The sequence below is a fragment of the Balaenoptera ricei genome, chromosome 14 (genome assembly GCF_028023285.1).
Source record: "Balaenoptera ricei isolate mBalRic1 chromosome 14, mBalRic1.hap2, whole genome shotgun sequence".
Taxonomy (NCBI): Eukaryota; Metazoa; Chordata; class Mammalia; order Artiodactyla; family Balaenopteridae; genus Balaenoptera; species Balaenoptera ricei.
Window position 1 is genome coordinate 21,464,296 of NC_082652.1, and position 24,240 is coordinate 21,488,535.

The window sequence follows — 24,240 nt, forward strand, 5'->3', positions numbered from 1 at the left end:
CCTGGTCAGGAAGATCCCACATGCCGCGGAGCAACTCAGCCCATGCGCCACAACTACTGAGCCTGTGCTCTAGGGCCCACGAGTCACAGCTACTGAGCCCACGTGCCACAACTACTGAAGCTTGTGCACCTAGAGCCCGTGCTCCACACGCAACAAGAGAAGCCACCGCAATGAGAAGCCTGTGCACCGAAATGAAGAGTAGCCCCCGCTTGCCACAACTAGAGAAAGCCCACGCACAGCAACAAGGACCCAACGCAGCCAAAAATGAATAAATTAAAAAAAAAGAAAAAGAAAAGAAACATCACACAGCACATTAGTGTCAGAACCAGGACTTGAACCCAGGGTTTCTGACTCCCCAGTCAGGACCGTTTCCACTGCCTTTACCACCCATTAATATGGCATATGGCCCCAGCAGTAAATCGAGTGCTGGACAGGTAGAATAGAAGGTTCCTAGAAGAACCTGTCTGCCCTCACCTTCCCTGGCTTAGGTCAGCACTTTTGACTCCCTCAGCAGTGTGGGAGGCTAACAGGGATGGCCCAGCAAGGATAAGGCTGTGTTGTCATTACCACTTCATTAGACTGATGAGCTTCAGGACTGGAACCAGGCTATTTTCTTTTTTGGGGGGGGTGGGCCGCGGCTTGTTGGATCTTAGTTCCCTGACCAGGGATCAAACCCAGGCCCTCCGCAGTGAAAGTGTGGAGTCCTAACTACTGGATCGCCAGGGAATTCCCTCGGACCAGGCTTATTCACTTTTTCCTCAGGCCTGCAGAGAAGTAAATGCTCAATTAATATTTATTTATTGAGTGACATTTACCGGCACACATTTCAAATCAGGAAGCTGAAAGTGAGCTTAGAGATGGCCATCCTCATATGGATAGGTAAACTGAGGCCTAAGAGAAGTGATTAACCTCACCTCTTCAGTCAATTAGGAGCAAAGCCAGGAATTAAACCCAGAACTCCTGATTCCCAGCCCTAGGCCTTTTCTACTTCACCTTGTCTGTCTTTTTTTTTTTTTTTTGGTTGTGTTTGGTCTTGTTGCTGCCTGTGGGCTCTCTCTAGTTATGGTGAGTGGGGTGGGGCTACTCTTTGTTGTGATGCGCGGGCTTCTCATTGCAGTAGCTTCTCTTGTGTGGAGCATGGGCTCTAGGGCGCGCAGGCTTCAGTAGTTGCAGCATGCAGGCTCAGTAGTTGTGGCTCACGGGCTTAGTTGCTCCGCGGTCTGTGGGATCTTCCCTGACCAGGGCTCGAACCCGTGTCCCCTGCATTGGCAGGCGGATTCTTAACCACTGCGCTACCAGGGAAGTCCCACCTTGTCTGTCTTTTGAGCCTACTCTACAGGGAACCTTTGCTGGGCCCATGATGGCCCCTGCCTGCCTTTGAGCAGTAGCCAGTGAGTGGGAAGAGGCAAGAAAGCAGCCAGCCAGTGAAGGACCCTGTGGTGGCATGGGCACAGACAGGAGTGCTGGCAGCATTAGTTCTTTTGGCTTGGCTGGCAACTGAGCTGGTTGTTGAAGCCCAGGAAGGACCAGAGGAGGAGAAAGAAGTATCCTCAGCAGGGAAGTGTGGGAGGAGTGATGTTACCATTCCTATCACTTAGGGGTAGGAAGAGCAGACCTGTTTGTAGGGGGGTGGGGGGTCCCTTCTGCAGCATAGAGGACTTGGTCAGGAAGGGAAAGAAGGATATCAGTTGGATACCAGGTCTCTGGCCTGAGCAAGATGGCCTGAGAGGGGTGGATCCCTGACCTCCCTTTCCTTTTCCTATGTGATTGCCAGGACTGGCCTCCTGAAGCTGGAGTTTCCCACCCAGCTTCAGTCTGCTCAGTGCTTCAGGCCAGATAAGGTGAGGAGCTATGCTCTCTGGGGTCCCGTGGGTGTTGGCTTCCTGTTAGGGGAGAGAGGGATCTGAACTGGGCCCAGGGAGAAACATCTGGAACAGCAATATTGTCTTTTGCTGATTCAGTTCCCCTGTCCCCTGGGCCCTCCACTACTTATAGCCAACTATGGCAGCCCTATGACTTTGGAAATCTTAGAACTGGCTTAATTGAAATCCTGATAGTTTGATCTGTGCCAGTTATTGTTGGGCCAGGGCCCTCCTGACAGGCCAGGGCCTGCCTCCCTGCTTTTCCACCACCTTCTCCAGTTTGTAAGTTCAGAACATCCTCTTTTCTTGAGCTGTTACAGTTCCCAGGAGAGCATGGAGCTGGCAGTGGAGTGGTCCCTGGGTAGCCCATCTGGAAAGAGACAGCTGTACATGTGGAGCCCTGGTCTATGACTCTGGGCCACAGATCCTTCATTTTCTCTCCTTCTCTTCCTCCAGTTTCAAAGGAAAATCCGGTTTGGTAGCCCTGTGGGTGTTCTAGGGCCTCAGACAAGACTTGACTTGGTGAAGGAGGGGGCAGCACACCAGCTGCTGCCCTGGGAAGGTGCCTGTGTGTCCGCCTGCTAGGAAATCCTAAGCTGTGGGAAAGAGATAAAGCGGTGGGACCTGCTTGATGTTTTGTCCTCCCAGCATCTGGGTCTGAAACAGGACCTTCAGGGGGCCGGTGAGGCCTGGCTCTGGTTCAGCCTCGCAATCTGTTTACACCGCGGTGGGAAAAGAAGGTGCTCTGTGCTCCCTCCTCACCTAAGCTCTGAAGTCTGGCTGTTTGTGTGACCTTGGACATATTGCTTCACTTTTATGAGCCTCAGTTTCTCACTGTGAAATAGTTATGATAATACTGACTTTGCAGGGTTGTTGTAAGGTTTAAATGAGCTGATGTTTGAAAAGAGCCTGACAACACCATAGGTGTTGTCAATGAATGCTCAATGAATGTTCTACCTCCTCATAGAGACTGGAGTAGCTAGCGGTCCTGTCTTTTCATTTCCTACTTTCCATCTCTGGCTGTGATGATGAGCATCAGTGAGGTCCATCCACTGTGGGCAGGAGTGACCCCTAACCCATGGTGAACCCTTACGTTCCCCTGAGAGGGGTGGTTATCCCATTTTGTAGATGAGTACACTGAAGTTCTAAGAAGAAAGCGTCCAAGGCTTGCCAGCTGGTGAATGGCAGAACTGGGACTAGAACCTGTTTCTCGACACTGAATCCAGTGACTAAACCTTGCTAAGGTGGAAGCAGGCAGGGCGCCAGGTGCTCACCAGTCCCTGAGGCCCCCACACCCAGAGCAGCAGTTAGCAGGAACCTGGCTACCTCCCCATCCCAGTGTGGAGGGCAAGGCAGGTCTCTCAGTACAGTTGAAGTCCATGGCCAACCAGGCCAGAGAAACACCCAGTGAAGATCCTTGGGGAGGCCCTGGAAGCCTGGGCAGATCAGGCCTGTTCTATCCCTCCCATAGGCCAGAGTCTACACTGCTCTTGACCCCAAAATACTGCATAATGACCATCTGACTTTGATATCCAGTGTGTGCCTTTTGGAAGAAGTGTTTCTTTGTAGGTAAGGCAGGAATTATGCACCCCGTACAGGTGAGAAATCTGAGGCTTGGAGAAGCCTTGCCCTTAGTTAACAGTGGAGCCAGATTTGGGAGGGATCCCAGATCTTCTGACTCTCAGCCCATTGCTACCACAGCTACATGGACCTGCCCATTCTCTTCCTCACTCCAAGCCAGTTGAACCTCAGGCCAGGATGCATTGCCCACCAGAGCAGAACCCAGTCGTCATCCACCCATTGTCAGTGTCCTAGCTGATCACTCTCTTTATCCTGCTGGCAGCACACCTGACGGGGAAGAGGCCTCCTTTAGCTGCTTTGTCTGCCCCTGGAAAATCTGCTGCTGTCCTGGGTCCAGGAAGGGAGACCCTGGCAGGGAGAAAACTCCTGGCTGCTCTACTGGCAAAACAACTCTCCTGATGCTTGACCTGCTTAGAAGCCCCCTTTCCAGGATTTTAGGGAAGCTGCCAACTTAGGCTTTTCTTTTCTCATCTTTCTCTTTCCCTTCTCTATCCCACCCCACCCTACTCTATTCCATGCTCTGTCCAGTTCCTCAGAGGCTGGCACAGCTTAGCTCGTCTCTGCTCTTCATGTAGGGAAGTAGGCAGCAGACTCAGGAGCCTGGGAGAGAAAGCCAAGGCTTTACTTTCACCAGTTTATCCATCTTAGCAGTGAGTTTATTTATCAAACATTTATTGAGCCCCTACTCTACCAGCCTCTGTGACTGGGACTAAGGATACAGAGTTGATCAAGACATCTGTGTCTTGTTGCCCTCAAAGCGTTCACAGACTGGTTGGAAAATAGAAGCACAACCAAATCATTACAGTGTTGAGCAATAAAGCCTGTAATGGAGGCATGTGGTTGCTCTGGGAATATATAGGAAGAAGAAGCAGCAAGCTCCATCCATAGGAGCCCAAAGAAAAGAAGTCGCATTTGATCCAGGCCTGAGAAGGAGCAAGGAAGGCCATTCTGTTGTATGGGAGGGGACCCGTGTACAGAGTCCCACCAGAAGCCAGCTGTTTGAGAAATGTGGTGTGCCAAGAGGTGACAAGAAGAATGGGAGGCGGGAGGATGACGTGAAGCAAGGGGAGGGTAGCAAAGTAGGTTGGGCAGACTGTGACTAGCCTTGAATGTCAGACTGAGGCCTCCTGTGTTTCATTAAGGTCAGTCTGGTGCTGGCATGGAAGATGGCATAAAGAGGAGCTGGGCCACAGGCAGTGAGAGCAGTTGGGAGAGGTTGGGACAGCCCAAAAGGGCTGTAGAGAGGCCTGGAAGAGCCCTTGAGCTATGAGGATGAAGAGATCAGCAAGTAGGGCTTGGTGCCTGATTGGCTGTATGGACTGAGGGGAACTGGGAAGGCTTTGGCCAAGCTGAAGTGGCCTAGCCATTCCGGGGCCTTCTGACCACAGGGAAGGAAGGCCATCTGTGGCCTTCTTTTGAAGCAGACAGTGGGCTGCTGCTGACTCTGCTTTGTCACAGCCCTGGGCTCCCCAAGGTGCCTGGCATGGCTGGCACGCTCTGGGCACATCAAGGGGTTCTTTGTCTCTCTCCAGTAGGAGAGTGGGTTTGGCCTGGTTGGGAGGGGGTGGGGTGAGTGGAACTGAGCTTTGAGGTCTCTGCCCAGTAAACATATTGGATGGCAAGGAAGGCTGCAAGAAGGGCTAGACCTCTCCAAGGAGAGAGGAGTAAGCCCTGAGGGCATGGAAAGCCTACCTTAGGACGGTATGTAGCTGGGGAGGGTAGGTTTGGGGCTTTTAGGCACAGCGTAAGCTGATCAAGGGGAGGCAGATGGCAGCTGAGGGCTGACTTCATCTCACCTTTATTCTGTTCCTGGAGCTGGTGCCTCAGCTGGGAGGTGGAAGCAAGTCCAGTGCCTATGAGAAAGTGAACCCCTCAGCCCTTTGGGGCACCACCAGCCATTTCTCAGAGATGATTCTGGCTGGATATGTGGATTTAGGCTAATATGGGAAAGGGTTCTGAACCCAGGGGTCAAGGTGCCAGTGCTGGCTCCACCACTGCCCCTGGTGGTGTGTGACTTAAGCACGTCCTCTCACCTGACCATGGGACTAATGCTCCCTGCTTTTCATCCAGCACGTACTACGTGTGCAGCCATGTGCTAGGCTCTGGAGACGTGGTCCTGCCCTCCCAAGACCTAGAGCCTAGCAGGGAAGTCAGACATTCAACAGTAGATAAAGGTGTGGTCTGTGTACAAAAGGATTGTGAGGATCAAATGAGATAACTGGATTAGGAGCATGTGTAAACAAACACTGCTGAACAGGGGATCAGGAGACCTGAGTCCTGGGCTTCCCTGAGCCCCTAACTAGCTCTGCGACCTTGAGAAAGTTGCTTAATCTTTCTAAACCTCAGTTTCCCCTGCATATAAACTAAGACAGTTTTAATGGGTGATGTTGAAGAGGTCTTCTGCTTCTAACATTCTGAGACTTACCTTGGAGTATATGAAAAGGGCTTTGAGAAGTTTTTTATCAGGTACCACACAAGTGCAAGGGGTCATCAGGGCACAGCCCACAAAGGCCAATGCTTCCAGCATGCTCTGTTTCTCTTATGAGAGGACCTCCCTTTGTCAGACCAGTGGCCCTCATGTCTTTGGGAGTGCAGTCAAATCAAAGAATGCTTTGATTTGTCTAGCTCTTTGTTCTGCAAAGTGCTTTCTTTCTCATTGCCTTGCAGTAATCCTTACAGGAGCAATGGGAAGTCAGTAGGGTAAGTTTTATTTTGCCCTGTTTACAGACAAGGAAACCCAAGCTGAACGAGTAATGGAATTGTGCCTAGAAGCCAGGGTTCCTCCTTCCCAATTTTCCATCTTACCAAAGCTTGTTGCTACTGTGTGGCCTGTCCTCCCTCTTCTTGTCCCAGCCTTAGGACTTTCAGTCCAGCCCCAAGTGTCTACACTTTTCCTAGTAGGCTTCTCGAGTTGTTTTTGTTGTTGAGTTGTTATAATGTATGGCACACTTCCTGTCCCAGGTCTCCACACACAGCCCCTCACATATACCCCAAGATAAGGCAGGCGCAGCTGGGTAGTAAGGGGCCCAGGAACATAGTATGGAAAACTCTTGTTCCTCCTCTTCTGTGTGTCCAGAAACCATCTTTCCTAGCCAGCCTCTTTTGGAGGATGCTGTATATTTCCCTTTCCTCTCTGTCTTGGTTTCACAAAAAAGGAGAACCTAAATTTGGACCTGGGAGATCCTGGGTTCAAGACACCAGCAGACCTGACTTCAGGCCCTGGATCTGTCACTTCCTAGCCATGTGACCTCTCTGAGTCTGTAAATGGGCCAGGTGGTGGCATTGGGAGAGGGAACTGGCCCCATGCCACTTATGGTTATGAGTATTAAGGGAGGAAATGTTGGTAAAGCACCCAGCACAGTGTATGCCACAAAGTAAGAGTTCAGTGATACATGGTGGCTCTTATAATTCGAGTGTGAATAATCCTCTAAGGTTTACTTCAGGCCTTTGGCATAATGGTGAGAGAACAAGGCAGCGTGGGTGTGAAGATCCAGACTCCCTCATGTGCTCTGCCTACCCACCCTTGGACCTTGGGGGTAAAATGGAAGCCAGTCCCACTCAGCTTGTGGTCTGGAGCTTTCTGTCCTGCCAGGGCAGGTTGGGAATCCCCCAATCAGTTCCTCATTGAGTCATTTGGAACAGAGCCCTCAGGTGACCCTGACTCTGAGGACCCTGATGCGAGGGCCTGATCTTCTCCTTGGTCTGTGAAGATAAAGCAGAAGTGAGAACAAAAGTGGGTCTCCTGAAAGATTCAATTCAAAGCATGCAACTGTAGGGCTGCCTGGGGCCTCTGGCCTCTTGGGTAGTGGCAGTCACTTGGGGAAGGAGTAAGAGTTTGCTTCATAATTACCACCACCCTCCTGGGTTCCTTGTAGACTTTCATCCTGGGCTTCCTGTCCTGCCTCTGAGTGACCCCTTCCAACCTCCCAGCATAGTCACATGGTAATGCCATTTCACAGAAGAGCCTGCATGGTGGACCATGCTTTCACCAATACCACCTCATTTAACTCGTGAGATATAGTTATTATCATCATAATCTCCATTTTACAGAGGTAGACACCAAATCCCAGAGTGGTAAAGTGACTTGCCAATCATCACACAGTATATGGCTCTGAGGTCACTAAGTTCCAAGCTCCCTGGGAGCAAGGCTTGTGCTCACCCAGCCTAGTGGATAGCAGTCAGTGCCAGAGTTGAGTGACAGAGCAGAAGAGCAGGGCCCGGGTATACCTCCCAGAGCTGTCCTCTGCTCACCCAGGACATTGGATAGTTACTGGCTTGCTGAAAACCTGAGTTTCTTCATCTGCAGAAGCGGGGGGAGGTGATAATTAGAGGACCTATTTCATGTGCTTGTTGTCAGGATTAAATGAAATAATTTAAGTGTTGAGCACCATGTCTGGTCCATAGCAAGTACCTGGTAAGTGTTATAACAAACATTCAATTATGTTAATTGAATATAGAATTATAATGTTGTAAGAGGCCATCATCAAGCACATCTGGGCTCAGCCCTGTGCTGGGCTTCAAAGAAGATCCAGAGCTGGTATCAGGCCAGAGAGGGAGTGCCCTTTATGAAGCACTTTCTGTGCTTGTGCTTTTCCCATCTGATCTCAAGGTAGAGGATAGTATTCCCATCTCAGTGGGGAGAAAACTGAAACTCAGAGTGCCTGAGGTCACAAAGCAAATGAATCTGTCAACACACATTTATTGAGCACCAGCTAGGTACTAGGCTCTGTTCTAGGGCCAGGACACACTGTGGAGGGTGTGATTGGCAGAGCCTCTGTCCCCCAGGAGCGCACCTTCTCGTGGAATGCTGCCTCAGCGGAGTGGACAGTCCAGCGGAGAAGCCAGACTCGCTCCACTGGACTGCTCACATTCCCCAAACAAGCCAGGCCCTTTTCCATTCACTTGTGCTTTCTCATACTGGGTCTTCTGCCTGATATGCTCTTTCCCCTTTCTCACCCTGGCCACTTCCTGTCACCCTTCAAGGACCATCTCAAAAGTCAGCTCCCCTTTAAAGCTTTCTCTAACTCCCCCCACCCCCACCCTGAGGGCTTCTTGCAGTCTCCTAGCACCTTCTACCCTTCTAGTTTTTCTGTGATAGCACCTCTGTGTGTGCTAGTTATTTACTCACCCATCTGTCTCCTCTGCCAGATTGACCTCCCCAAAGGCAGGGACTACATTTTATTCAACTTTGTAGATTCAGGGCCTGGAACACAGGCTCTAGAGAGATGTGTATGGAATGTAATGAGGTGCTGATTGTGTTCTGCTCCTGGAGTGGTTAGGAAAGGCTTCGTAGAGATGAGAGGGTATTCTGAAGGAGGCCTCAGAAGATGAGTGGGCCTGAATTAGAGTTGGGGTAGGGGTGAGCGAGGGCAGCTCAGAGAGAGGGCCATCTAGAAATAGGGCTGGGAAAAAAGAAGGACGTGTAGAGGGAATAGGAAGGCCTGGGAGCCAGGGCCTGAGGTTTCTGTTGAGCAAGTAGGGCAGTAGGGAGCCTTGAAGGAGTCTTGGCAGAGATAAGCAGTGAGTTAAGACTAATTTGATAAGATCTATCAATAAAATTTAGCAGTTTTGTAAGGATGGGTGAGGGGGGATGTAATTGAGTCATGGGGGCCCCCAGGTGCCCACAGTGAGATTGTGACCTGAGGACCCAGTTGCCGGTGGGGAATTTCAAGTAGTACTCTGCCCCATAGGGGTGGGGGGTTGGGGAAGGGATGTCTTCTGTTGAGAATAGTCTCCATACCTCTCTGCATTTGTCAGGGAGAGCTCCCCTGGGAGTTTTTGCTAAGGTCTGTGCCTTTCCCTAGCTGAGTGGGGGTTGGGGGCGGGGGATTCCTTGCTTTTTGGAGCCAGCAAGGCTGGTGCTTAAAGGAACCATTTCTTGCCTCTGACATGGGGGGGAGGGTGGGGCTGTGCAGAGTGGAGAGTTGGGCAGAGGCCCATGGCACTGAGGCCAGAGAAGGGTGGAGAGAACCTGTTTACCACTGTGCACTGACCCAGGGCTGGAAGGAGCAAAGCCAGGGAATTCCTTATGGGAAAGGGAGGCAGGCCGGGAACGAGCTTGTACCAGGAGTTGGGGAGAGTGAAGCAAACCAGACTCTCTCTCTCACCCAGACAGGGAGCCTGGACACTGCCCTACCTCCAAGCCAGGGGTTGCCAGGACGCAGGAGGGAGCACCAGGCTGCTGCAGACCATCTTCCTTTTCTACACTGACTCACAGCGTCGCCTTGGGCAGATCACTTACCCTTTGGTCTCTAGGCTTCCCTGGCTGTCTGGGGAGTGGGTGGACTCGTTAGGTAACCTCACAGGCCTCCCAGCCCTGATCATCGGCCATTTGCACACCACCAACCCACCCTCTCTTGATTCTAGTTTCCTGTCATTGGTTATTATGGAGCTGGCATAAAAGCTATTTATACTTTAGTCATTACCACCTCTTAGGTTAATGAACTCCAGAGGTTGTTACTCAGTGTGCAAAGTAGGTCAGCCTTTTGTTTATTCTCACTTCTTTTTCCAGCTCTGGGTGGGAGAGGGGAGCTCCCCCATTTTGTTGTCCCTGGATCTGTGATTGCACATCCATTTCCCAATTTTCTGCACTTTTATCTTGCTCACTCTTGCCATCTCAGCACAGGGGGTAGTGGTTCTCTACTTTACTGGGTGATAAAGGAAAAAGAAGGGAATGTAACAGGTATTGAGGCCCTGTTACATGTGGGTCACTTTATATTTATTGGATAGTTTAGTACTCAGTTGGCAGCCTCTATTTCCAGGCTGTGTAACCTTGGACAGATTATTCAGCTGTGCTGAACTTTAGTTTTCATGTCTATTAAGTAGAGATAATAAAAACTACTTCCTTGGGGACTTGTGTGCCTATGTAGTGCTTGGCAGAGCTAGTACAGAGCGAGTGCTGGAAGTGTATCAGCTCTTACTGTCTCATGTGGTCTTTATTGCTGCCCTCTGAAGGGGTGGTATTGCCCCCATGTTACACGTGGGGAACCAGAAGCTCAGAGAGTGGAGTAGTCACAAAGTGGCAGAGCTGGGTCAGAAGCCAAGAGTTACAGTCTATGTGTCATTGAGTAAATGACTTAATCGCTTGGGGCCTCAATTGCTTCATGGGTAAAATGGAGATAATCGTGCCCTGCTGCGCGTGTGTATGGACCAGTCAGATGAGAAAAGGGATGTGAAAGTGCTAGGTAAGCTGCAAATACCAGTCACCTAAAGCTACCATTAGCCGGCCACCCACCAGGCTGGGTCCTTATACACATCTATTCTTCATTTAGGCCTTATAAAGTATGAGGTATGTGTATGGTCCCACTTGAAGATGAAGTTGTGACTTAGAGGTCTGTCTCCCAGTTGGAGGAGCTGGAATGGAAACCTAGGTTGGTTGGCTTCAAGGTCTCCACTCTTTTTACTCTCTCCCACACTCCACCTGGCCTTCCTGATGGTTGAGATGAGGAGGATCAATCCTGAGGTCTGTGACCTTGGGCCTTCTGCTTGGGCTGGTTTAGAGAGTGAGGCTTGGAGGAGGCGGTTACACTGGTTCCTTGGGACCAAAGTTTATCTGACACCTTTCGATAAAGGGGTCATGGGCACAGGCACCACACCTGGCTGAGTCTGCCAACCGGAGGGGCTGAGGTGTGCTTGGTTGGAAAATATTGATACATGGCTGGAAGGACAAGGCGGAGAGAGCCCAGGTCTTGGGTAGCCTTGGGAACTGGTCTTCTCCCTCTGAGCTCTTGGAAGTCTTCAGCTTCTGGGTTTGGGGAGAAGGCTAGGGAGCCTGCAGAGCCTGGTGTCAATGGAGTGTCACTGCTGCCTTGGGCCATGGCATGGCACAGCATGACTAAGCCTAGCTCAGCCTGAGAGCCCGACAGAATCTGGGCTCAGTCACTCTCTGGCTGCCCACTTCTGTCTCCTCTGTGTCTCTCTCCCTTAGGAGGTGGTGGCCGAGGGTGCGCTTGCGAGCTTTGCCCATCCAGCATATTGGCCTCACTGAGCATTGCTAGGTAGGGGCAAGCCGCTCACTGAGACAGTCAGAACACTAGAGGAGGGTTTAGACTGTCTCCAGGGGTTTTGGGGCCAGAGATAGAGCTACCCAGTGGCACCTGGAGAACGGCCTGATTTCCTCACAGCCTTCCCAGGGGAGTGAGAAGCAGCACATGAGTCACTACTGCAAAGGAAAGCCCTGGTTTTGCCACTTAATAGCTTTGGACTTTGCCCAAGTCATACAATCTCTCTGATTGGGTCAAGTTTCTCATGGGTCTAATGGAAATAGTAATTAACCTATGAGGATCTCACTGGGCTATTAGGGGCACAAATAAAATTGCTGTAGGCAACAGTGGCTTGTAGCCCTGAAGGCAGTACAGATGAAAATAATGATGTCATGGAGAAAACCAGGCAGGCATCTGTTGAACACCTGTGAGGTACATGGTGGGAGTTACAGAAGTTCAAGACCCAGTCCAGTTAGGGAGGGACAGTGCTGAGCAATATGACCAAGTTGTAATGAAATGCTCATTTCAGACCATATCTTGATTCATTAGTGATTTAGTGCTGTAATCAAATTTAGGGGATTGTGACCAGCATTAAAAGAAGAAGAAAAAAAATAGAATAGAATATAGGGCTTCCCTGGTGGTGCTGTGGTTAAGAATCCATCTGCCAATGCGAGGGACACGGGTTCAAGCCCTGGTCCGGGAAGATCCCACATGCTGCGGAGCAACTGAGCCTGTGTACCACAACTACTGAGCCTGCGCTCTAGAGCCCGCGAGCCACAACTACTGAGCCCACGTGCCACAACTACTGAAGCCCGTGCGCCTAGAGCCCGTGCTCCACAACAAGAGAAGCCACCGCAATGAGAAGCCCGTGCACCACAACGAAGAGTAGCCTCTGCTCGCTGCAACTAGAGAAAGCCCGTGTGCAGCAACAAAAACCCAACACAGCCAAAAATAAAATAAATTTAAAAAAATAAATTAATTAAAAAAAAAGAGTAGAATAATATAAAAATTGAACTGAAAATATCCGGTACATTAGTACATGTAATAGTAAATTGTTTCATAAAATGTATTTTGGTTATGTGTGTGTGTGTAGTCTCAGTCTAAAATGTATTTCTTACTGGGAGTTTCAGTTTAAAAACTTTGAGAAATGGTGTTCTAGGTCAGGATGAAGGTCTTCAGGTTGGAGTACAGCCAGTGAGATCTGGGCAGGCATGGAGGCTGTGTGGAGGCTAAGGGCTTGACCTTTGCAGGCAGAGGAGTATAGTACACTGTCAGGAGCATGGGCTGTAGAGTGAGGCAGGCCTGGGTTTGAATGCAGCTACATGGCCTTGAGCAAGGCACTTAACTTTACTAAGTCTTGGATTCTACTTCTGGAAAATGGATATATATAAGTGTTTTAGAAGATGTTGGTAAGTAGTAAATGATGTACAGATGGTAACTACTATTGCTGCTGTTATTGTTGAAGTTGTCATTTTTATTATTATATTGGGTCCTGAAAGTGTTGCTGTGACTTGGAGAGGGGAGAGGAAAGGGCATTCCAGGTAGGGATGGGGGGGTGACAAGGGATAAGTACGTGTGTGCCTGGTGTGGGGCTGATCTGGCTGAGAATTGTACAGCCTTTGAAGGGGGTATTGAGATTATAGATAGAAGATACCAGGAAAATTTGGGGGAATTAAGTTTTAACAGTAAAAACTTCAACAGTAAGGGTGGCTTTACCTAGAGATAATGAGGCCCCATCCCTGGAGGAGTTCCAGCAGAGGCTGGGCCACTAGAGACTGTTATCATTAGGCTCTTTTGGTTGCAGAGACTCCTTCAGGTCACCTTAAGGACAGAGGGGTTTTCTGAAAGGGTGAGTGAAACTCTCAGACCTGAAGCATCCCCCATGGGCTGTTTGGTTCCTTAAACTGCCATTTGGTCAGCTTCCCTGTCACTGGAAACTGGCTCATGCTCTCCCCCCACTGTTAGGAGGAAGCCACCTCAGGGCCTCTACACCATTATGCCATTTGCAGGGATACCCAGACCCCAATTCCATCTCACGGCTCCTTTCTGGGCATCTTTTTTTTTTTTTTTTTTTTTTCTGGGCATCTTTTGAGGGTCAATTCACAATGCAGGCCATCCAATTGTATAGGGAAACAGCCTCAGAGAGGGCAAGGGACTGTTGTAGAAGGGATTCCTATATCAGACAGCAGTCTGATCAGATGCCTTCTGAGATCCTGACTGACCAGACTGAAGGGTATGTGAAATGGGTAAAAAAATGGGTAGCCTGCAGCTTTTCAGGCGCACATCCTGTATGTAAAGAGAAGTTTACCTGTAGTTAGAGAGCACGTAAAGTGCTGAATGCTCCGTTCAACCAGACCTCCCGACCTCCAGTGTCTTCCTTCCCACCCTCTCCAGGTGGGTTAAACTCCTCTGCTGTTGGAGGAGAAGGCACTCAAATGACCATATTTCCTCAAATTTTTCCCAATTTAAGATTTTAAAAATCAAAATGGATCTTTCAGTTGACATGTACATTTAAAGCAGTGGTGGGTTTTTTGTTCGTTTCTGAGCAGACCTTACCAAATCAATGGTGTAGTTTAAAATCAGTAGTGTCTTAGAATCCAGGAAATATGGTTGTTTGTTTTGTACCCATTTGAAATTCCGGTTTGAGGTTTGATGTTGGGGCTTTGAAACTGCCAAAGCTGTTATCTGGAATCATTTAAAAGAACACCGAACTTGAACGTGTTCCCCTGTGTATTTGTAGTTGGGAGAATGGGTATCTCTGGGGCCCTGCTGTCAGATCTTATCAATAAAGACAGACTGGAGGGTTGAGGTATCAAATGGGCATATATTTAATCAGATGGGAATTCTCTGGAAACTGGTAATCTCAGGCGAAAGCCTTGCCCTCTTATGAGCCTCCATTTTCTCATCTGCTCTAGGGAGGGATTGGATCAGATATTATCCACATCCATAACTGCCAGCACTTCCTGTTGACTCAGTGTGGGTACCCCTTTTGTTTAGTCAGCTAGAAGGCTCATCCCCTGACTTGTATAAGTGAGTACTTTGTAGGTGATGGGAGGGCACCTGGCCTGTGATGCTGGGCCTTTGGTTTCTGCTCCCTGGGTGTTTTGGGGGCTGCCTGGAGACGTGCATAATTTACATTCCTTTGTAAATTACCTGATCTAAAGGTATGGTCTCAGGTTTTCTCCTATGGGGAGGGATAGGAAGGAGAGTATCCTTGTGCCCTGGTTCTATCTGTAGGTGGTGAGAGGGTCAGCAGTTCCAGAGGGTGGTAGCCTGTGTCCCTGTGTAGAGGGGGCCAAGTTTGCCCAAGGCTCTTGTTTCTCCTTGGCTGTTCAGCTCCAAGGCTGCTCTCAGGCCTGTGCAGTTCTCCAGATAAAGAACACTTAAGAAGAGGACCTGCCCTTTGTGTCTGGGGGCCTTTGCCCTGCCAGGGCCCCTCCCTCTGCTCTTCCAACCAGTAAAAGTTATAGCAGTGCATTTCCTTCCGGTAGAAAGAGAATCAGAGAATCAAGGCCTGGGCCAAACTCTGGCCCCACCATGTCCTGTTCCTGCGAGCCTCCTCCCAGCTGCCTGAGTGCCTCAACTTCTTCCTGGGAGGTCAGGCAGCACTGAGTGCAGGCACTTGGCTAGGATCTGACTTGGATTTGAGTCTGGGTTTTTCCACTGATTTGCTGTTTGACTCTAAGCAATATACCCTCCCTTGGTATCTTTCCTCTCAATAATGTCAGTATTTTTTTAATTGAAAAAAAAAGGCACAAAAAAGAAATTTAAAAGATCCATAATCCACTACTTTAAAAATAATTTTAAGAGAGTGTGTATGTGTGTGTAGAGAAGTGCACATATATATTTTTTTCATTGTTGTTTTCTTACCAGTATTGCTCTGTAGGCTAAATAAGGAAGCAGCCTACAAACACTAGTCTCCTTCTTCTCTTTGCCCCTTAGTTACGTGAACTCAGGAATTTCCAGGGTCTCACTCCTTGGAAGAAGCTCACTCACTTGAAGCGCCCTCTAAGCCAGGGATTTCGCCTCAGCCTACCTCAGCTGCTTTGGTGCTGCCTGGCGTGGGTCTTCATGCTGAGCTGTTTTCCCCACCAGCTCTAGCGGACATTCAGAGGCCAGTAGGAGGGCTGGGAGTTTGTTTTTGTCACAGGAGTTCTTCTAGGAGTGCTTCTAGGGCCAGATACCCTGGCCCTAGAACAATGCCTGCATAGCTGTGACAACTGCACAGTTAGTAGATGTACAAATACGAGTGGCATTTGACGGGGCTTTGAAGTGTATTTAGGATTTTGATAGGTAGAGACAACTCGGAGAGCATTCCAGCAAAGGGACTGGCATGAGCAAAGGTTGAGAGGTGGGAAAGGGCCAGGGCGTAATTAGGGAAACTCTGAGTAACTAGTTTTGTAGAGTGCAGAGGTGAGCATGTTATTTCTGTACTTGTTTGACTAGTTTTTTCGTCCAGCTCTGAAACTTGCATGCTGGCCCTGCGAAGAGGCTTATTTATCGGGACAGACCCAGCATGGGAATGCTTTGCTATGGTGCACAGGTGCAGGCATTCAGGCCTCTGCCCCAGAGAGGCACGGTGATCCCTGGCCCCTTGACGCATTGGAGGAGTGAGCACTTGAACCTAGTGTCTCTCCAGCCTATGTCTTCCAGGGAGGGGGTTGCATTCCCTTGCATCTGTGTTAGGGTGTCCATGAGTTAGCAGCTCCAAAGGGAACTGCAGGGATGGAGGGCAGGGGGAGGAATGGAGACCGACCAGGCTGGTGGCTGGGGCCTCAGCCAGGGCCTTTGCTTCTCTTGGCACCTCTGACAGGCCCTGCCCTCTGCTCCACAGGCTAGAGGAAGTCCCCCTGGAGGTGCTGAGGCAGAGGGAGTCCAAATGGCTGGACATGCTCAACAACTGGGACAAGTGGATGGCCAAGAAGCACAAAAAGGTGAGGGTCCTGGCCTTGGGCCTCAGGCTGGGAGTCACAGCCGGGGGAGGAAGTGAAGAGGGAGGAATTGCATCAATTTGGAGGAGCAGGAGCTTCTCCAACCGCCAGCTGCCTTAGGTGTCCCCACCTGCCAGCATGGAAATGGGGACAGAAGCTGGCTGGAGGGCAGGTCCCAGGTTTCACTTGGTCCTCCCAGATGACTTCAGACTCTCACAGAACTTTGTCCTGGAGTCAAACTTCAAAGCCGCTCTTAGCCAAAAGCCCTTCAGGCAGCTTTCTTCCAGCTCTCCTGGGGGAAGTCCTTACTGCTGCTCACCACCTATCAGGGAGGACTTTATAATACTAGTAATAGCCAATGTATGTTAAACACTTGCAGTGTGCTGGGCACTTGACTTGGATAATCCTTACAACACCCCAGTGAGATTGGTGGTGGTAGTATCCTCACTTTATGGATGGTTACAGAATCAAGGTTTGAACCCGGGCAGTCTAACTTTAGTGCCTGCACTCTTCACCACCACAATAAGGGGCCTTCTTCACCCTCTAGATTAATTTGATGAGTTCCCTCTTGCCCCTCGGACAAAGCAAAAAGAAAGAAAAGTAACCTCACAGTTTAATGGTCTTATAAAAATGAAAATACCCTGTGGTCCTTTTCTGGTGGGCTATATTTAGGCACTAGCTCTATCACCCGGTAGGAACATCCTTGTCCACCACATGTATGTGTTGGTACTCTTGTCCACCTCAGCAGAGTCTACTTAACTCCCTGGCCTAGCGGAGGCCTGTCCACAGTCCCACAGCCGGGGTCTCTCTGCACAAGTACCCAGTGCACAGTGACCCCGCTGGCCTGCTGTTGTCTGCTGACATGCTGGTCTCCAGGCTGGCACAGCTGGCTGCAGGGCTTCACAGAAAGCCCAGGACCAAAGGTTACATAAGGGCTTGGGCCCAGCCCCACGGCCTCCCTCTCTTCATGCCTGTGGCTAGCTGTGTGACTTTGGGTGAGTCACTTCACCCTCTCAGCCTCAGTTTCCCTGGTCAAGTGGGAATGACAATCCTGTTGCGAGGCTCCTACTGTAAAGCCCTGAGCCCAGGGCTCTTTCTTGCTGTTCTATGTGGGCTTTGGGGCATTCATTTTTTGCTTATTAGAAAAACTTTCACTTTAAAAAAAATATTTTTTTAGGGCAGCTGTTCTTCAACTGCTTCCTGCCTGACTCTGGGGTCAGTTTTCCTGCTTCCTCAGCCCTCGGGCTTTTACCCTGAGCTTCAGCTCCCTCTCCACTGTCTGCTGTGGTGACTAGTGGCTGGCAGGGAGATGGCTGTGGAATTCTCGCCCCAGCCTCCCTCGCAGATGGGGATTCCAGAGGGGAGCCTTGGGGAGCTCCTCTCAGCAGAGCAGCCAGCATCACTTCCTCTTCCCCTTTGCTTCCCTGGCACTGTGGTTAGAGGCCAAGGCTACTCCTGCCCAGCAGGGGCCACTGCAGGAGGCTGCACCCTCCCCTCCCCAGAGGCCCTAGCCCTCTGCTTCTCTCCTGCCATGCTGGCCCTGGGAGCTCTTATTGCCTTGCTGCGCAGGCTTGGGCTTTCCCCGTGGTCAGGAAGTTGTGGCACAGGAAGGACAACACCTGCATCAGGAAGTGGATCCACACCCACTGCACTTGTCCTGAGTCCCCAGGACTGGGGCTAGGCCCTGCAGGGAGGCAGGCTCTAGCTGGAATTCTGTCTTCCCCTGTAGGGCTCTGCTCAAAGTTTGGCCCTGCCCTCCTGGAGTTCAGCAGGCTGGGTGTGGCTTCACACTATTGTCATCAGAGCTCTCCTTTCCCAAGGCCTTACCTCAGATAATGATAATCCCTTGTGCTTTCTGTTAGCTGAGCACTGTCTCTAGCTTTATCATTGCTGATCCCCACCTTTGCCTCCTCCCTAAGGAGGAGATTATGATCTCCAGCACCCCTGTGCTGAGGATTCCAGAGGCCAGAGTGGGAAAGGCTGGTTGTATTCCTGGCTCTCCACCCCCACCTCCTCAGCCTTGGGCCTGGGTGAGGGTGCGGCCTCTTTGAGAACTTAGTGGACCTAAGGTATTCCTGAGCTCCCCTGGGGCAGGCCAAGTTTGATAGGGCTGTGATATGTGGGGGCTGGCTCCAGCTGAGCTTGGCCCTAGGGGAGCCTAAAGGGCCTGTGGCTCTGGGCCATACTGCCTCCCTTTGCCAAAGCCTGCCCAGACCAAGCGGCTTCCTTCAGGAGACCCTTGTCCCACAGCAGCAGGAAACTGTTCGTGGAGTCTGGGGCAGTTTCCTTCTGCTCCCTTCCTCTCCCCCCTTTGCAGGCAGTCCCAGAAGCTCAACTTGGCTCCTATGACCAGCCACTCTGCTCTTCCCCTACTGCCCTCAGCCTGTCTGCCTGTCTCCTTCCTGGTTCTTGACTCTCTCTGACCCTTGGAAAATTTTGCCTTGTTTGTGCTGGTCATCAGGAAGCCTGGGCCTTCTGTGCTCCCTCCTCTGAGAGCTTCCAATGGGACTCTTTGAGGGGGTTTCCAGGTGAGGGGAAGTTAGGTGTGAGCCCGAGGCCCAGGGCTTCTGTGTCAGGCATCCTCCTGGGATTGGAGGGGTGGAGATGAAGCCATCATTTATTGAATACAGACTGTGTCAGGCTAGGCATGTCCCCCCCGCCATCACCCCACTTCTAATAGAATCATAGTTGTTATCATTTTGATCTTACGGTTGATGAGAAGTGATTGGCTAAGGTCCGTGCTGTGAGTAGTGGGGAAGGCCTGTGCCATTTTATTTAGCAAGGGCTGGAATCAGGACTTGTACCCAGGCCAGCTGCCTCGGCCGCGGTCTGGTAATCCTGGGAGCTTAGGGTCAGGGAGAGGAGAAGAGATGGTATTCTTGACCAAACAAAGAGGGAGCCATTTTGATCAGCTCCCATCTTCCTTCTGAATTCTGCTGAGGTCTTTCCTCTAGGCTGGATGTGTCCTGCCACACAGCTGCTTAAACAAACACTCCCATGAAAGTGCCCAGGCCATGTGTCTGGGCACATTCTGGGTCATCTCGTGAGCTACTCGCCGTGTGGCTGAGCTGTGTTCCACATTGTGCAGATCCCTTCCTGGTGACATCCCATGGGGATCCTCTAACTTGTATGGTTCCATTTTAATTCAGAAAATGGTGATGGGGGTTCATAATCCTGTGGTAGACTTCAAGAATACCTGTGTTGGGGACTTCCCTGGTGGTCCAGTGGTTAGGACTCCGCACTCTCACTGCTGAGGGCCCGGGTTCAATCCCTGGTAGTCGGGAAAATAAGATCCCACAAGCCGCACAGCATGGTCAAAAAAAAAAAAAAAAAAAGAATACCTGTGTTATCACTGGACCAGAGAATACGGGGACTCTGCCATCACCTGGTGGCAGCATATCTGATTGCAGTATTGTAGCCACAGGGGAGAAGTCCTCTTTTCACCCCTTTTCTGCTCTTGCTGACGTGCTCACTGAAGGCCTGACAAGCACCAGCAGAAGGGGTGGGCTAGCACACAGCCTCTGGGGGAGCAGCCCAGCGGGATGCATAGGCACAACCCTCCTTTTGACTTTCAGATCCGTCTGCGGTGCCAGAAGGGCATCCCTCCTTCTTTGCGGGGCCGTGCTTGGCAATACCTGTCAGGAGGCAAGGTGAAGCTGCAGCAGAACCCTGGAAAGTTTGACGTGAGTTGCCCTTCCTTCACCCTGTCCTCCCTTCCTCGTCTCTTGACTTTCTTTGCGTGGCAGTGATCCTCTGTGTGCTCACCTGGACCTCAGCAGTATGAGTGATTGATGACATCACTTGTCAAGAGCCTGACTGCCAGGCCTGGTCAGTCTGTGACTCCTGGGGGCTCTGCTCATCTGAGGCTCCAGCCCTGAGAAGGCCTCAGTGGGATGGACAGATTTGAAACCCCCCAATTCCAGCTCTTCCTCTTGACAACCGCCCAGGTTTGCTCTCTTGGACTCAGTGGGCCACCTCCCAGACTGCCTTGGGCCCTGTGCTCTGGGCCTTTGGGGCCTGCCCAGCAGGGCCACAGAACCCTAAGACCTCTTGGCCTCCCATCCTCTACTCTTTCTCCTGCCTTGTCCAAGCCAGCTAGACATGGTTCACCTGTGTTGCTTATGGGCTTGTCTGCACTAGGGATGGCAGAGCCAAACCAGTATCCTTAGAGTTTAGAAGCTAGTCAGGGTCAGAGAGGTTACCCTCTGCAGCCATGCCTTCCCCTCCTGCTGCCCCCTGGCTCCATGATTGCCAGGGTGAAGAACACCCCCTCCATTCATGGGGCTTCTTGGGGCCCACCTGGGCTGGGCAGCTCCACTAGCCTGCTCCTCTAGGGAACTAGGGGAGTCAGTTGGCTTCCCCGGGGTTGCCCCGGCTCACCTGCCAGACTTGGCCCCAGGCATCAGGGTATCTCCCAGGCTCTTGGAGCTGGTGACAGGCAATGAGACAGAGCTGCCGGCCACCAGCTCTTTGTTGACATGCTTCATGCTTCAGTGAACACTCCTGTGCCGCCAAACCTGTTCCTTGAGAAGAGGAGGCAGGGCAGCCTAGAGTTTCTGCCGTTGACCTGGAGGAGGTGAGAGCTGTTTGCTGGCAGCACTTGGCCCCGGGGGATTGGGGGTTGGTGGAGTGTCTGGCTGGGGTCAGACCTGAATCAGGGCGATTGGACTGTCCCACAGAGCACCAACATTGTGCCCCCCACTCAGGCGGCCTCTGGACTCCAGAGTCTTCCATCTCTTCCATTTCAGGGGGCTGCATCCTGGGCAGAGTGGGAGGTTCAGGGGTGGGAGTCTCACCCCAAGCCCATAGCTTACCTTTGGCTGCCAGAGCGCAAGCATGAGAGCCAAGACTTGGGTGGCCCAGTCAGCCTCCTGGTTCCACAGTTAGCAGACGTGAGCGCATCCTGTGTGAGCAGCGGAGCACGGAGTTCTGTGTGCTTTACATGTCTGGGGAGTGGTCCGTCCAGAGAGGAATTGACCACCTCTGTGGGGTCTTGAAGGTTGCTTGTGGGAGGAAGTAGATTTGCCAAGAAAGGCCTTCAAGATGCTCTGAAGCTGAGTGGTGGGTCCCCAAAGCAGTCCTGGGGGCCAGAACAGTGGTTTGTGAACACACCGGAAGGACTTTGCCTGCGGGTGAGATAGAGGAAGTGGACAGGGATGAGAAGCTCCCTCTGGCTGCTGTGGGCACAAGAGCCCAGAGGCAAGGGTGCAGTGATGGGGCTGGTGGTGGCAGCATATCCTGCTCCTGTGCTCCCCTGCAGACCCAGGCGGCTGACCCCAACCTCAGCTGTCAGGGCAGGTTCCTCAGCCCCTGGTGGCTCCTTCTTCTCAGCACTTGCTACTTCTTCCTCCTTCCTTAGGCAGGGCAGGACCTTCCAGCCTTTTTCTTACTTGGTTTTCTTCTCTGGCTTCACTTCATGATGGCGCCAGTGCCTGCAGGCTCTCTGGGGGCTGCGGTAGCTGTATCATCCCCAGCGGCCCACACCTGCCTTTGATTCCCAGTACCCTTTCTCCCTGCAGGCCCTTCAGCTACACCTTTTCCTTTCTCACCCACCCCTGTGTGGCCGAGTGCCTTGGGCTGCTGAGGTCGCCGGCGAGCATATCCTAGCAACTGACTTTTTGGGTTCCCAGGTCCCCACCTCACTAGAACCTTCAGGAGAACTTGTGGGACCCTCCTCTCCCTCCGACAAAAGCAAACCTGCATCGTACTCGGACAGTATCCAGCCCTGGGCCTGACCTGCAGGGTGCATAGGACACACACAGGCCCCCATCTTGAGGGTGTGCGGGGCCCTACAGGTTGCACGTCCACCTCTTCAGCCATGTGCCTGCTCCAGGGCCCTCCTTGGAAGCGCCTGGCCCCTCCCTCCAGCCTCCAGCCTCCAGCACTGCGTCAGCTTTTTCTCTCAGTACTTCTTCTCTCATGTCAAGTTACCTGGCACCCGAGGGCCCATATTTCAATGCTGGGACACCCCCACTGAGGGGGCACAAAAGGCAAAAGGGACTTATACGAAGTCACCTGCTGAGCAGGGACCTGGGTCTACACCCATCCATGTGTTTGCTGTGGACCCAGCCTTCCTCCTGGGGGCCTCTCCTGACACTGCCCAGCATGGAAGGCTATGAGTACTTGGTCTGCTTCCCTGCTCAGCCCTCTAGGTTTCCTTCCCATTGATTTTTTTCTTTCTTTGGTTAAAGTTGAGGTATGAATTTATGTAAAGTAAAATGCACAGATCTTGACCATGCAGTTCAGAGTTTGGACAAATAATAAATACCAACAAGCAAGTCAAGATATAGAACATTTCAAATGACCAAGTAATGATTGTTTTGTGTGTAGTAGCTTTGTTTTTATAAATGGAACTCATGCTAAAATGCTCATGGAAGTTCAAAGAAAAGAGTAAAAGTTTGTTGAAACCCCAGCACCCAGAGATGGCTCCAAGGCTAATGGTTTGACAGGTGTCATTACAGTGCTCAGTGCAGCAGGGCAAACACACACACCCCTTCCTGAATATGTGGCACCACTTGTACAGGGAGATGGGCAGCAGAGGAGTTGGGATTGACAGCTCTGAGTCAACCTGGCTTCCAGGCCCAGCAACACCGTTTTTCTAACCACGAGGCATTGGGCAAGTAGCTTTTCTTTGATCCTCAGTTTCCTCATCTGTGAACAGTGTAATGATAGGACCTGTCTTTTGGGGGTTGAGGAGGACAGTCAGTGAGGCCCACCGGTGCCGTCTTGAACGGTGCTCAGAGTGGTGCTTCCAGGTGGTGGCCATTGCTTTGATAGTCGCCTTCCATCTTAAGGGTGTAACATAAGGTGTCTGAGTCCTGAATGAAGTGCCTAGAGGTTATTTCAAGCCACAGCTATGATGGACACTCTTGCCCACACTGGTCTTCCTGGAGCCTGGATCACCCGTCAGGGTTTCCAGGACTCTGCTCCACTTGTCTCTGCCCCTGCCCAAGCTTTCTGACCTGTCCTCGGGAAGGCCCAGTCTCTGATGGGATCGGGTGGACATTTTCCCTGGTGGTGGGTGCTCCTCCAAAACCTGGGACAGTTGTATCCTCCTAGCCATCCCTAACTCCTAAGAGATGCTCTTGACCTTGCTTCCAGGAGCTGGACATGTCCCCTGGGGACCCCAAGTGGCTGGATGTGATTGAGCGTGACCTGCACCGGCAGTTCCCTTTCCACGAGATGTTTGTGTCCCGGGGGGGCCACGGGTGAGCAGGCTGGGCCTTGTGGGCTGGAGGTGGCTCTTCACCCTTTCCCTCAGAGGGAGAGAAGAGGTAAAATGAGTTTGAGGGTATCTTGGGGTCCCAGGAGTTGGGGGCCCCAAACTACACTGTTAGTTTCCCCTCTTTGGTTTGAGTCTGATGGGTCCTCTTAGTTTCTCCTCTTACGTCTGGGGCAACTTCATCATTTACTCCCCAGAGTGCTAGGGCTTGCCTGGCCTGGCCTTCTTCTGGAAACAGGTTTTGGTGGGGAGAAAGAAGGATAGAGAGAGTTGGGTGGGCAGAGGGTATGTAGGAGAGGAGAGATATGGCAGGCCAGGCCCTGGGACCAAGACAGACACCTGGAACAAAGCTGGCCTGGCTAAGAGGCCACAGCTGCTGAGTGAGGGGCCCACACTTCCAACCCAGACACATCCTTACCCTGTATCTGGCATCTTGCCCTGGCCCTGACCCCTGCTTTCTTTTTGAGCCGCTGCCCTCACCTGTCAAATGGGGGAGGTGAGAGTCGATGTGCTACAGTGGGAGACTGACCCCTTGGTGACCACAATCAGGTCACATCCCTCTCCAGGGAAGTGCAATTCTGAGACAGGTCCGATCTGGTGGGGCACAGGTGAGGGTAGTGGGTGGCAGAGTCACACCTGTCATTCCTGCCCCGCTTGGCCTC

The 24,240-nt window shown here is 51.5% G+C and overlaps 1 protein-coding gene across 1 annotated transcript in view; it reads left to right on the forward strand.

Annotated features, from left to right (window-relative positions):
- The window catches only part of TBC1D10A (TBC1 domain family member 10A), a 30,122-nt gene that overhangs the window by 2,897 nt on the left and 2,985 nt on the right, over positions 1 to 24,240 (forward strand). The window contains exons 2-4 of the mRNA XM_059894590.1: positions 16,260 to 16,359; positions 19,932 to 20,039; positions 23,458 to 23,564. Of these exons, the coding sequence (XP_059750573.1) occupies positions 16,260 to 16,359; positions 19,932 to 20,039; positions 23,458 to 23,564 (315 nt within the window). The remainder of the gene's footprint in view (positions 1 to 16,259; positions 16,360 to 19,931; positions 20,040 to 23,457; positions 23,565 to 24,240) is intronic.